General features: G+C 40.1%; 1 protein-coding gene across 2 annotated transcripts in view; it reads left to right on the top strand.

Annotated features, from left to right (window-relative positions):
* shisal1b (shisa like 1b) overlaps window positions 1–15,246 on the top strand; it is a 34,339-nt gene that overhangs the window by 10,787 nt on the left and 8,306 nt on the right. The window contains exons 2-4 of one of the 2 annotated variants that reach the window (XM_063877349.1): window positions 6,034–6,245; window positions 9,522–9,738; window positions 12,846–13,148. In XM_063877349.1, the coding sequence (XP_063733419.1) occupies window positions 6,179–6,245; window positions 9,522–9,738; window positions 12,846–13,148 (587 nt within the window). In that variant the 5' untranslated portion in view covers window positions 6,034–6,178. Of the gene's footprint in view, window positions 1–6,033; window positions 6,246–9,521; window positions 9,739–12,845; window positions 13,153–15,246 lie in introns of those variants that run through there. The other variant, XM_063877348.1, reaches the window with a different exon arrangement.

Raw genomic sequence — 15,246 nt, 5'->3', positions numbered from 1 at the left:
TTCTCCTAATCAATGTGACACTGTTTTTCCATTACTACAAGGTATTACTGAAGCTTCATAGGAAGAAGTCAATCAGAGTTAATACTCTGGTAAGATCTAGAGAGATACTCAGACAAAGACTTCTATTATTTCCAAGTCTGCCTTTGTGATCCAAATGGATGATGGAGTAAGAACGGTTTCCATCAACATGACAGCTCCCAGCAGGTAGAAACACAGCAAGCCAGCAGCAGATGAAACTTTGATTACAGTTCTTCTCTTGTGTTAAGCTTACAAACCATTACCAAGTCAAAAACAGTATAAGACCACCCATGTCGTATGATAGCTGCGCTCCACAATCCCATTATATTGCTGTATTAACTAAACTCTCCACAACAAGCTCTATGGCAACCCTTCTGTGTTATTCCCCCTTTTCAGATTGACTGTATTCATTTCCTGTACAATACACCGTTGGTGCTAATTATCAGACGTTAGATCTTCTGTGACGTAAATGTCTCCCAAGCAACATCAAGCCACCAGGCCAAAACACATTTCTGCCTCTGGGTTTAATTTACAATATTTGATCTGGAATATTTATTCAGGTGACTGATTATATAAACCAAAGAACCACCTGTGTCCATAAGTCAAATTTATGTGCAGCGCTGAGCTCCTGGTGATACAGCGCAAAAGTACAAGCAGTGATTCCCCTGAGAGTGCTTCAACTGCTTGTTATGCAAAGCTACTTGGGACTGTCTATTTGTAGCAACTAACAAAAAAAGACAAATACTAGATTCAGTTTTTATGGGTAGTTAGGAAATGTCTTATTCACTTTTTGTACCTTTTTTTTTTTTTTTACACTGATTTTGACTATTTAGATGAATAAATATACCCTGGCCCTTTAGGCCAATAAACGGTCTTTACAAGAAAGTACACACTGAGTCTAGATCATATTCCAGTAATATTCTACAGCAAGAGGAATTGTTTTTGACCTACAGTCAACTTTTTCGAGGAAATGAGTTCCAGAAAGATGATCCTTCCTAGTGTCGGACATCGGTTATGCAAGAAAAAACATGTTCAGGGTTTTCGTGTTTCAAACACGTTTGCATGGGTTATTTTTGTGCAGTATGCGTGACGGAGATATACTATCGTTATTGCCGATACCAACCATTCATTTCCGTGGATTATGTAACCTTTCCACATGAAATATACTTTCTTTTTCAGTCTCATTACAAATAAAGTAACGACCTCTGGGTATATTTACCCTTTTATTCTCTCAATGAGCTCCACGTATTGAAGTATGAAAGCTTTTTCCAGCTGTGAAATGAGAGCTATGGTATCATAAAGTTAAAGGGAGATAAAAGTTGACCAAGCTCACCAGCAGTTTGAATTCTCCTTTTAAGACAGTGCTTCCCATAATAATTGTGATGAAACCAGTTGTGCGAGAGAGGAAAGGTAAAAAAAAAAGATATTCAAAAAATGATTGAAGAGGCCCTGATGGTTAAATATTTTGATATAAAACATCTCTTCATTGTTTTATGTTACAAAGAAACTCATTGAGGTGCACCCTCTGACGGGGGGCCTGGTTTACATCCATGCAAAACGGTGTGAACATGACTTGGTCTTGTAAGAAACTCAACATAAACCTCTGACACTAAGGCCTCAGGCTGCCACTCATTGAACATATCGCTGAACACAATTCAACTCTCTGTGCCAATGGTGATCATTAGATCATCGCTCTAAATCTCCCAACATGGGCTGGTATCCTAATGGAGCTCTATTGGGCTGCTGAGTGAAGCCCTAATTTCATCACAAGCGAATGAAACCCAATTTATTACGATGACAGTCAAAGGCAGCATCAATTAGGCACGGGGCTCGTCGCAGCAGAACACTGATCGGTATTTGGACGCGAGCCCATCAGCAGAACCAGATATGAAATGCAGCCAGACACACACACACATTTCCCCGGGTGAAGTGGGAGTCACATCTCTAACCTGCACCTCAGTCCCGATGTCCACAAACTTGAGTGTTTTAGGGTGATTGATAACACACATTAACAAGGATTAAGAGCCAGCGTAGCAACAGACAGTATTTGTGTGCTCTGAGGAAAACACAAACCTAATAATGAGGCAGAAATATCCCACTACTATCATCCACACAGGAGATAAAAGGTTATGTTAATACTCAAAATGACAGGCCTAAATGTTTTAACTAAAAATGAAGGTAAGTTGAAGCAAGAGAGAATTCTCAAGTTGAAATCCTGCCTTTAAAAACTTGAAAGCTTCTTAAATAAAAGACTTAGCTGGACTAAATAAATAGTGATGTGTAGAAAGCACAATAACATGTTTAAAGTTAATGTTTGAACAAAGATAAGACTTACACAAGACTGTTCATGAGATGAGGAGACGTAGCATATCACTAATCTTAGAATAATCAAACATCTTCCCCTGCACATTCCCTCGTCAAACCTCTGACAGATTTTGGTCTTCTGCTGCGTGCTCGTGATAAAAAAAATGCAGTTATTTTCAAAGTGGTGGCTGTAGTAATTGGTCACTTAATATTTCCTTCTTATATAACAATAGAGTTATATGTGTGCTTTTGGTTCGCTAGGAATGCGTTCATTTTTAATATTTTTCCTCTAATGCAGCAGCAGCCGTTACATTTACTCTGAGTGGCTAACCCTGAGTTGTCATGGTCTTAATGTATATTTTATTTGGATCTCAGACATAAACAGCAAGTAGCTCCATCTGTGTTGCACGCCTGTTCAGCGGCGCAGTGTGTGAGCGATACACGGTGTACAATGCTGTGTATTTACATGTTCTACTCCACTACCATCAGGCTCGTTACACAGACCCTTCAAATCCACTTCTTCTTTGCAAACAAATGCAGCGCTGTGATGACGTGAACCTTGCCCTTGGACAGACAGTACAGCACCGGCAGTAACTTCACAATGATGGGACTCCGTGTGACCGAATACTGTGTTGTAAGAGACAACAGCTGCAGAAGGGAACAGGAGTCTGTGCAGAGGGGGACTTGAGAAGATGGGAATCCCTCGTTGAACTGCACATGTTGTCAACTGACAGTAGACTACACTCAAGCTCTCGCCAGAAGTAAAAAGAGAGGAAAACATAAAAAACGCCACTTTAACAAGTCTCCTGGGATCTAAGCTGCCTGGCTTTCTGAAGAGGGAACAGCTTGTCCGATCAAAACGCTTTAAAAGACTCCAGCGGAGGCATCCTGCTGTGCTCCACATACATATTCTGTCCATACGGTCTATGGAACAACTTGTATATTGGTTTGATCGTGTGCAACCCGTGCTGTTTGGATTACGTAAGAAAGCGTGGCAACAAGAGGGAGCTCGAACACATAGAACAACAGTAACTAACACAGCAGCTGACAGGCAGAGGGAGTCTCCAAGGTGTTTACACAGCTTTACTTTCCTCCGATACATTTGTTTATCCAGGAAGGCACGATTAAACAGCCACAAGTTTTTTCAGTAAAGCTTGATTTCACATTCATGCTGCTACACACCATGTTAATAACCAGCTAGGGGCTGCATCTCCCTCTGAGGGAACACAAATATATATCTATATTCTCTCAGGGGAAACCTCTTGGTTACTGAGAACAGGGTTTAATTTAGTTTAAATCGGGTCAGGTAGGATCCCATTTTTTTGCTGCAAGTCTAGGGTCTCTGTGTCCATATGTGTAATACCTATCTAAGCTCCATCAGACGTGATCATGTGATGTTTTAAGATCCTTCTAAGGCTGTTTGGTAATTTGGGGTGAATCCTAAGGCTTAAAGTACACAGATCAGTATATGTGGCCCTTTTCAGATCAATCGTCTTTTCAAGAACATAGAAAGTATTAATGCACATAGGGTTTTTAGAGGTGTGCATCACCCATCCTTTTCTAAATCTGAAGACAGCTATGCCCGCGTTCTGCACGGATTAGCCAGGTGTGCAGTGATGTGAAAGCTGTGAAAACTGTTAAGTGCTTCTTCTCTCACCACATTCTTTACAGCCTACTTAAAATCACACCAATACTTTCTGTGCAGCAAAGTATATACAGTATATAGTATGGCAAATATACATATTGGTGGGGAATATGTATCATTGCAGCTCTATGGTAATGTAATCACCTGTGTGCACCACTAACTAATTCACCTTCATCTTCTCCTCTTGATTATACCAACCACATCATCATCATCCCAGCTTCAAAGGTAGATGCTCTATGAAGTGATATATCACTTTGGGATTCTGACATGGTGAAAGACGATCACCTGTTCATGAGAACAAAAGTGGTGTCTAAAATCAGATTTCTCTGTACCACACTGCACTTTTTCACCAAAACATCTTGCAATCATTGGAGAAAAAGACAAACAGGTGGTGATGCAACATCAAACTGGATGTGATCCGCCATAGCAGCTCTTCTAAACTTCTCGTTGTTGCTCCATATATGTGGGTTTTCTTTCTGCTGTCGGCTCGTCAATAATTCAGGACTTGAGTTTTGTTACACATTCCATGCAGTTTCTGCAGAGAGAAGGTTTAACTTTCTTTGCACAAACTTGCAGCCAAAGCCCTCGGGGCCTTGGGGTCATTTGCAAATCTTGATTCTCAAGTTGAAATTGAATCCATGTCATAAATATTGGAGATTTTATGGCTTTAAAGGAGCAAATACACATTTTTCCAAACCATTTGAACACTACCTGGTATGAAGCTTGTGCAGATAGCTGGCTTTGATGTCTTGCATTTTAACCACCCTTAAATGTAAACAAACCATCCATTAGAATCCCTGTTTTCAGGCTCTTGCTGGGTTCCTCTGTCACATGTGGTGTCACTGATAACAGCTTTCAACATCAAGGTGATTCTGAACTTTACTAAAGTAAAGCCACTGCTAAATTCAAATGGTTCATTGACTGAGTTTGTAATAAATTACCATAAATATCACCCTTAGCTTATGCATGGAGAGGGACTGTTTACAAGCAATGTCCTCCGGTACTTTAAAAGGAATAATTAGCCAAAGAACAGGAACAAGCGTGGCTAAGCACAAAGTTACGCCACCCCATTAATCTATTTTAGCAACAGTGGAGGGACAGCTGTGACACAGCTTTAAATCGTCCCGAGTGATAGATGAAGAGTTCATGAACTCCCAGGATGCATCATTTACAGGCAAACTGCTCCTCAGCAGTTCTGCTATCAAAACTCTGTACTCTGTGCTGAAGGAGCAAGTTCTGTTTGGGTTTAAAAAAAACATTTCTCTAAGAAAACCACATTTTGCACTATAGCATTTCTTTACTGCCAAGTAATGTTACATAATGAAATATCTGCTGGCTATTAGATCATTTATTTTAAACTTAGTGCTCAAAAGGATCAAGTTCTGTATTCAATATTTTGAAGTGCTGACATAATGCATTAGTAAGCATTATTGTTCTTCCAGAAAGTCTGAAGAAAGGCGGCATTACTGATGCAACTCACTGTAATGCTTTTATGGGTTATCCGTAATAAAAAATAAAACAAATATAAGTATAATGTATTTATCATTGAAAAGTGAATCCTCTATCTGGTGATCTACATGCTACCTGATTATGAATGCCAGATCACACTAACTATTGCTATTGTTATGAACTGTTTGAAAAACAACAATAAGTCTTTTACTTTATAGTTGCTGATTAATCTTAGGTCAGTCAACTAAATAAATTAATCAACCAATCGTTTCATCCAATTGCCATATAATTCCCAAATCTTTCGGCTATATTTACAACAATACTCTACATCTACAACATGACATTTCCAAATCTAAAGTGCCAGCATGAAGTGCAAACCTCTCTGCCTGTCTAAAACAGAAGAAAAATGTTGTCACTATTGGGATTTTGTCCGGAGTGCCAATTTCAATTCAAATGAATGCCCAAGTCATCATATTCTCTAAACCTGAGGACAGATTTCGGAAGGCATGATGGGAGCTCACTGCCAGACAAGCTGTCCACACAGTGGGGAGGAACTTCCAGAAAGCTAAATCAAATCTCTTAATCTTTCCTCTCTCTGCTTGTCTTGTTCCCATCAGGAGTCCAGACTCCCAGCGGCAGCAGCCATGTGAGAGGAGCTGTCAACAAGCAAAAGATGCCCAAGCCCAGCTAAAGCAGAGCAGCCCCCACCCCCCCCATCCATCCCTCCTGCTCCTTCCCTTCTTCCCACATGAGGACGAGAAGATGACTATCACCAGCCGGCAGTCCTTTAATGTCCTGACGGTCATCTTCCTCCTGCTGTCCACTGCAGGTCTGTAAAGCTGTGTGTGTGCTTATCTGTCTGGCTCTCACAAGTTCATATTTCTTTAATTACATGGGCCTCCAGACACTCGTACAGATTTTCAGAGTGTTCCTAGATTGTATAGGCGTGCTCGAAGCAGCATCTATAACTTTGGATGCTCCAAAACGTAACAGTACTTCAATGAGTCAGCCAGCACGGCCATGAAATAAATACAGAAAAAACAACCTCAATAAACAGTTTTAGTAGGAGGTAGAAGTTGACAGCTGATGGGCTGAAGTTAAGTCAGAGACACTAAACTTAGAATCATTTATTGCCAAAAAATAAAGTGTACTTGGCAGGAAAAGAGCTAAACCTCAAGGTGCTGTGTAAACGAGGCCATGCTGCATAAAACGGTGAACCGAGCACATTATAACCTCAAAAGATACAAAGGGAAGAACCCAGCCAACACATCTCTCAGATATGGAACATACAGTACATTATGCACAAGGGAAAAGATGCCAAATCAAGTTAAAAAATTGACAAAATGGGGCAAGAGGAAAAAAAGGAGGGAAAAAATCAGCTCAAAAGCTAACAGGAGGAGAAGGTTGGAATAAAGCAATAATCATCAAAGTAAGAAAGGGAAGTCTGTTCATGTCCAGCTAATCAAAAGAAAAGTCACTCTTGTTTTAAATTCAGCATATCTACTTCAAATGAATTTATCAGCCCACAGAGACGGGTGTTATACCGGGATTTCCACACTTATCACACCCCATCTAAATACGTTTTTCTATTTTCTTCTCTGAATCCGATGATTAGAAGGGATTATAAAAGAAGATTTATTTATTTGAAACTAATGTCAATTCAATTGTCATTCAGCTTCCGTTTTATTGACAAATTTGCCTAAAAACTACAACATAAATGTGGAAAATATAGTGAAAATGTACATTATCAAGTTTGGTTTGACCAACATTAACAACAACATTTGATTTACAAAGATAGAAATCAAAGAATAAAAGCATATCACAATAGAGAAGCTAGAACCAGCAGGATTTTGATTGGTTGATTGATTGAACACATTGTTGTCCTATTGGTATGCTGATGGCATGCAGAATTTCTAACAGAGTGAAGTCATAATAAACTTCATGTGTAAGCAGCGACTGATGTTCACATGTGGATGGTTTTTAGCTGAGTGCTGGAGAGGTAGCCACAGGCAAGCCACGTTGAAAGCCAAGCTGTTAACTGTATCCTAAATATTAAGAGGTGTTAATGAAATTAAGCAGTTGCATGTGTTTACAACGGTATAGTTTCCAGCAGCTGTTGTTCATTTAAGAATCCAGAGACTTTCCTTGAACTATTTTTTTTTTTTTAAAGCTTTACATTTTGCGTCATTAGAGGTCTTTATGGTCCGCTTCCCATGTTGAGGGCGTCTGTTTCCTTACTGCCAGTACGTATACCGACAAACTGCTGACCCCTTCTTCACAAACAAGTTATAGGGTATAAATAACACGGGTTGATTGCAGAGCCATTGGACACCAATCAAAGGGTCAAATAAACAGTTTTCTCCTTGTAAAAAACACCCTGAACTCTAATCCTCCTGTGTCCTTCAGCACCGCTTCATTTCACCCCCACTGATGCTCCTGGCTGTCAATGGGAAGATGGCTGGCCACACCGAGCTCATTATAACCTGAAAGAGCCCTCTCCTTTCAAATGCTGATCGCTCCCTGTCTGAGATTACTGAAAGACTTCTATCACCCGGCAGCATAAGTGGACCTTGAACTAAATCACAGCGACACTTCTGCCAGATTTTAGGCTGCCCTGATGAAAGGAAAACACGGACGATAAAGACAAATCAGTTAGAGTAAAACTAATCTGGATGCACTTCACAGGAAACGGCAGGATTTTATTTATGTTTAGACTGAGAATGACCAAGCACAAATAAATCAAAGAGATTTATTTATTATGGAATCAGCAAATGACGCACATAAATAGAGTCAGATTGATCAGCATGGCTGATATCATCATAGGATTTAAGCTTTCTGGACCAGGAAATTACATCAGAGTATCACATAAAAATATATTTACAGGTATTTAGTAGCAATATAACCATTACAGTCTGGTCTGGAGCACACATGTTATTTTGACTTTAAAATGGCCTTCAAAGATATGTTGTTTACATTTCCATCTTCCAATTTCAAAGAGTAATTTAGGATCTGGATGTAATAGTCTCAAGTCTTTTTCAGCTTTTAAAACAACTCTCGGGTTGTTTTAGATACTATTTTCTAGGATAATACAATCTAAATTATCGTTATCTGATTTGTGGCATATTTTGTGTTATTATTTGTGTCTTTTTTTATGTTTCTCAGTACTCTTATTGTTCTTTATGTTGGCCATGTTGAAAAAGAAGAACTTTATTGATTAAATAAAATAAAATAACTAACCAGCAGTTTCTATATTAAACTATGCTGCTTACAGGGTCTGGACCATTCAATCTTCGTCTTAATATAGTAATATAAAGTAAGAGTCTCCAAACAAATGCTGATACTGATTGGTTTTGAAGGCTTGTGGGTACTTCCTGTTCCACTGCGATGTACATTTACTATCATCAGCCCCGTAAACTGACACTAATCATATCTGGTTCATTTCTCTGACAGATTGGTCTCAGCTGCTGCTAACGTGGATTGTTGATTTCATTTGGCATTATTGGTTGCCAGAATTTATATCAAAAACAATATTGTTTTTTCCTCCCCCCCTTTGAGGCGGAACAGATTTATTTTCTTATGAAGGTGCAGGCACTTGAATGTACCGCTAAAAATGAATGCAAAGGAGTACCATTTGTACAGCATAAAGGGTTTCCATCCAGAGGCACTGACCCTATGATTGCATAGTAACCTAATGATTAAGATTAACTGAAGGTTTCTGAGTCACTGTGTTCCTTTAATAATAACTGATCAGGTCCTGGGTGCTTAACGCTTCAACTCCTTTCTGATTATTTTTGAGAGTACAGTGTGTTTTTTACTGGTTCTAATCCTATACTATTACTATTGCATTCAAGTCACATTTTCTCTCAGGATAAAGAAAAACTAAAAGCATTCAGTAGTTTGTCGTTGAGCTGCTGCAGTTTGAAACGTATTCCCTCCAGAGCCGTTTTTCATCAATAATTCAAATAAGGTATTGTCATTTTTTCAGGGAAGAAAGAAAAACACAAACCCCAAAAGGTCATGAGTCACGATTCAATGTGTGACTGTGTTTTTGTTTCCTGCCATACTGATGTACCATCTTAATGTTTGTCCTTTCGCAAATCTACAGCCCTCTCAGCTCATTACCGAGTGTGTGAACCGTACTCCGACCACAAGGGGCGATACCACTTCGGCTTTCACTGCCCACGCCTCTCGGACAACAACAAGACCTACATGTTCTGCTGCTACCACAACCACACCGAATTCAAATACTGCTGCAACGAGGCCGAGTTCCAGATGATCATGCAGGTCAACCTCACCACCACCACAGCTGGTTACGCACACAAGTAAGCAAAAAAAAACAGTCACGCTGTCATGTGGCCCCTGAACCTCTTCAAGCACCTTCATTAGTCCTATTTTCCTTTTCTGGTTCAGTTTGAAGTTTTGTTTTTGTAATATTTTTATTCAAATACATTTGGTACATTGATAGGAACCACAGTTACAAATGTTACAGTTCAAAGCTACTAGTGATCAGCTTAGTCTCTACTATTGTACAATAATTTACAAGCCATACATAGTTGATCTTCACTTGAAGGCGTAGCTACATTATTTAAACCACCTTCATACAGTTTGAAGTTTGATGATGAAAAACATATTCAAGCCTGGAGGATGTCATGTTTTACAATGTCTTTCTGTTAAAGTTATGCTTGTGGACCAACAGGGGGTGCTTAGAAATGCAAATTAAGTTAATAAATAACTTTTAATTCATTCAAACTTCACTTTTTGATAAGGTGGCAGCCCTAGCTCAAACTGTATGCACTCATCAAGCCCTGTGACCAAGGCTGCTAATCTAAATGTGTGGGTTTAGTAACATTTAAGAAATGGCTTTGGATCTTGACCAAATACAACATGATTATGATGGGTGGTCAGGTATGTTGGAAAACAATTAAATCCATGGAGGAATAAAAACTCAAGCTTTGCAAGCACATGGGCCAAAGAAAATGCTAGAGACTTTTTGCTTGAATAACGATTCATTTACTATCATCACGGTTTGGAGTAATCAATTGACTGATGGCTTCAGCTGCAAAGCAAATCAGGCATTAGACTGAATAGCTACTTAGAAGCCTTCATGTCCAGAAGCAATGAGTAACATTTTAAGTGCTTTATTATTGGTTTTATTGTGGCCCTACTCAGAAGCTAATCCGTTCCTCTTTGGGCTATGATGAAATTCCCACCAAATTGCATGGAATTGTCTTTTGTAGTTTTTGAGTTATACTGCAATAATAAAAAGAAATGGGAAAACAGGCCAGCCTCTATGGCTTGTTAGGGATAATAAAGGGAAAATAGGTTGTGCTGAATCTTGAGTAGAGTGTTTTGGGAACAGCCTCAAGTGGAACAAACAGCTTCAGATATGACACTTCCTCAGATCCTATAAAAACAGCTGGTTATAGTATGCCTGCTCACAAACGCTTCACTCCCTCGACAGTATCGCGCTCATTGACACTGTCTGCCTCTTACTCAGAGGGTTTGTTGACATCGATCCGCATAGAGGCACTGACACCGGCACAGAGAAGAGCAGATGCTGAGAGCAGTTGTTGTGTTGTGTGGAACGCCTCCACTTGATCTTTCCCAAAAGGCAGGTGTTAAGTGCTGGCTTTTATATTAAAGACCACATGGTATCCTTTCACAGTGTAGTATGGACACCTGCAAGAATTGTTAATAGTTTATTTTACAGCACACACATACGTACCTGCCGACATGCTCATAGTCATTTTCAAAAAATCCCAATTTGGAATTGAAGTACATCTATGTATCCATCCATCCATCCATCCATCCATCCATCCATCCATCTATCTATCTATCTATCTATCTATCCCTCAATTTATCCACAGATTTAAGAATGAAGGACACAGACAAAAGGATCCTCTTGTTCTCAGCTCTCAGCCCTGTGTACTAATGCCCTCCCAGCATGCCTCTGTCTCTGATGGTTCACACTGCCCTGCAGCAGGTCATGATATTTCATTTTAGTGTCAGATGGCCTGTTATGCCACTCTTTCATCCGGGCTCACTGGGGCGAGGGGACTGCAGGTCTGATATTTACCTCTGGCCAAGCGAGTTAAACAGGCCATAACTGCTCTCTGCTCACACAGCATGGAGAAAATGTTATGATAGCTTCATATTTACTCCAGTTCAAGGTAACAATGAAGGCGTTTGTCCTCTGAGGGTTTCACAAGTCAGTGCTTTGTAGCTCTCCATTTAGTTGCAGAGTAGCTGAAAAGGATGCAGAATCAGAATAGATTCACAGTGGAAGAGGAGTTATTGCAGAATGAAATATTAGTAAAGCAACACGAAGAACTGCTAGAAACCTCTGACAGAAAATCAATTGCCTCTGCTTTCATTCTCTGAGGAAGCCGTGTAAAATATTGAACAACATTTGTTTTAGTTGTGTGTTCATGATCGATGAAGCAAAGGACTGTGCACAAATTCTTGCTAACCTCCAACCCAATAACACCTAGTGCCCCCCAAATTACCTGCAGACACACACTGTATTATAAGTAAATGTCTTGAACACAGAGGCGAAGAGAGGCAAAAGAAACATTTACTGTTGCAGAATGAGCCTGTCAAGGTGCTCATTCAAGCACCGCTGATGTTCATTTTGAAGCCACATATTTAGATAAATATCCGAAGGCCACATGTCTTTTTCAGACAGGAGCAGATTCACTTTATTTACTCAAGTAGAAAAACTTGAACTTCACTTTTATGTGAGAGTTTCAGTCAATACAGTCAAACAAATTGCAAACTGTGTTGTACATAAAAGATGGCTTTCCCTCTTTATAATTCTCTATTTTAAAGTACTTTCCTGTGTGATCTCTGTCTCATTCATTCTGTGTAATGGAATCCCTTTCAATTTGTGTGACAATTTCCAACTTGATGTCCTCAGCACCACAGATACAAAGACATCACACCCAGATATTTAGCAACCCTGTTTTGGCAAAATGCTGCTTCTCAAATTTCTCGGGAAGCTATTTTAGTGTGTTAACCTTGCTGTGCTTTATGGCTGTGGGTGGTCTACAATAAAGTTCAAAAGTACCACATAAATCAGGATGAATTTAGTAAAAAAAAAACAAAAATGTAGAAGAGTTGATGAAAGGAGAACAGATTTAGGGAGCCAGTATGAGATGGATTTAGAGGGGTCTTGTGCTAATGCCTTTGTTTTGCAATTTCATTTGTGGAATTTTAAAAAGCAGCAGATGGAGGGTTTCTTCAAAATGTATTTAACTAGTTTTTAATCAAGGGAGCATTTGGCAAACATTTGCATCTGGCAGCTCTGATGTAGCTTTTGGGATGTAAGGGTTTCTGGATGGTATACCTCTGAGCATGCGAGTGTTCATCACCATCTTTCCCAGATTAATAATGCTAATACCCCCCCCCCCCTCGTCTGTCTCTCCCACAGTAATTATACAGCCCTGGTCGGTGTGTGGATCTATGGCTTCTTCGTGATCGTGCTGCTGGCGCTGGACTTTCTCTACTACTCTGCCATAAACTATGAGCTGTGCCGGGTTTACCTGGAGAAATGGGGTCTGGGAGGACGATGGCTGAAGAAGGCTCGCAGTCAGTGGAACAAGTCCATGCCGGAGGAGAGTGAGACCCCGGCTCAAGCCCCGCCCATGGTCTCCAGCCACTACCAGCCCAGAAACAGCCTGAGAGGGGAGAGCCACAGCCCCACACTCCTGCCCTACAACACCTCCACCGCATGGTGAGTCACTGTTCGTCACATGACAACCGCCAACCTGCAGTTAGGCATGCATTTCTAATTCGAAGCTGCAAGAATCAGCAAATTGTGAGGTAAGATTTACATCATTAATCACCTGGGTAACCACAGCTGGTGACTGCATGGAAAAATCTCCATGGGAGCGCTGGCAGTGTGCAAATAATAATGTGTGCATTACAGACAGGTGCAGAAGCTGGACAATACTGTAGGGATTGTAGATGCTTAGTTACTTAGTTAATATATACTTTTAACTATTTTTGTCAAGTCAATTTTATTTAGAAAGCCCAAAACCTACATTTCTTCTTGGGGGTTCATAGGACATCCTGTAACCAGTTTTAGTTTTGTTTTGTCTTTAATGGACTTCCTTCAGCAAAGAAGCCAAATCAGGTCTGCTATTAATGCGTATGTTACTTAGTAATTAACATCACAGTGATGGCTGTTATTTTGTCAACAGAAAAGCCATCAGATGTAAAGTATGCATCATCATTAAAAGAAGCAGTTTCCAGTGAGTAGGATTTTCTGCCCTGACTTTATATTATTCTACTCTAACAAGCAAGTAAGTGCAGAGACTTGTTATTTAAAAAGGGATTCAAATGCCCCTATAAGAAATGTTCTCTTACTACATTTCTTTTTTTAGACGCAGGTTCCTTCTGTGTCTCATTTCCTTGTGTCTGTTTTTCTTTGTACTGGATGTTTTGTTACGTAGAGAGAGCAACATGGCAGGGAACAGCGTGTCTAGCAGGACAAATTAGAGCATTTCTTGCATACTTTTCCCAAGCCAACGGGGAGGAAGCTCAAACATCAGGCTCCCCGTTTACTCGAATTCCTTTTAAAGATACACACAGGACACACACACACACACACACACACACACACACACACACACACATGATAATAGTCTACCAGGGATAATGCTAAATCTGTTCCTGAAACATAGCAACTCACTGGAAAAGAATTCAGTCATTTCAATAGCTTCCCTCGGAGTGAGGGAAACAGACTTTATCAATATTTTAAGAATTCTGCCTCACCGCCCACTAATGGATACTTTTCAGCGAAGCATCTGATCTGTATTTGTCTTTCATCTCAGAATAGCTGTACTGCCTCAACATCAAGATCCTTTTAATGGACACATTTGGGTTTTAAGTCTGACCAGCTCATCAGGGAGCTGTCATCATTAATGAATGGACGAGAACAGAATAATGTGAAAGCTGCGCTACCCACCAGAGGCCCCTTACTTTTATTTAACCTGAAAGACTTGATCTGAGTCACATTAGAGCCCTTTCACAGAGTTGCTGTTGCAGAGCATCATCTCCTGTCCTTTCCGTTTATCTTTTTTATTACCTTTGAGAACAGTCACAGGAGTCTCAAGGTGTTTTTGGCTGCATGTGACTGTTGTTAAAACATACAAGATGATTTACGATGCCAGGAGGGAACGGTAACATATAACAGCCGCCGGGAACTTTTTGTTCTTTTGGCAGACAGTCTATGATACAGCCACACGATCATAGAGTCAGACATTTTTGTGCAGACAATTTTTCATGCAGTTCTCCATCTGCAGCACTTTGCTATCTGTTAAACTGAGGCTCAGCGTCTCTTCCTAGAGGTAGACATCTCTCTTGGGTCATGATAATTTAATGCGGGCAGAGGTTTGACAAATGGCTTTAAGAAGCAGTCTGGACTGTGTGCGCCATAGATAGGGGAGCTGAGATGCTGCAGAGGGATCCTGGGACTGCTTTACTGGTGCAAACATGGTTAACTAACACTAGACATACCCATGGAGCCTCCTCATTAGACATGAAGTCAGTTCGATGTGAAAGGACTCATCAATCCTGGACTGGTGAGGTTGACCTTTGCTGGCAGCTCTGCAGCTTTAACCAGAGGAAGTCTTTAAAATGGTGATAGAAATTGCAGCAAAATGCTCATTTATAAAGTGGGGAAGGAAAATGAGAGAATGTAAAGTTCATTGTTATTCATGCGGACAATGACTGATGGGAAATACTTACACATGGATAGCGGTGTGGGCTTTTTAATAAGCAGGAGCAATTCAACAAATAGCTACGAATATTATTAGATACTCCCCGTC

This window comes from Eleginops maclovinus, chromosome 2 (assembly GCF_036324505.1).
Source record: "Eleginops maclovinus isolate JMC-PN-2008 ecotype Puerto Natales chromosome 2, JC_Emac_rtc_rv5, whole genome shotgun sequence".
Taxonomy (NCBI): Eukaryota; Metazoa; Chordata; class Actinopteri; order Perciformes; family Eleginopidae; genus Eleginops; species Eleginops maclovinus.
This window is presented reverse-complemented; position numbering and strand designations above follow the sequence as displayed.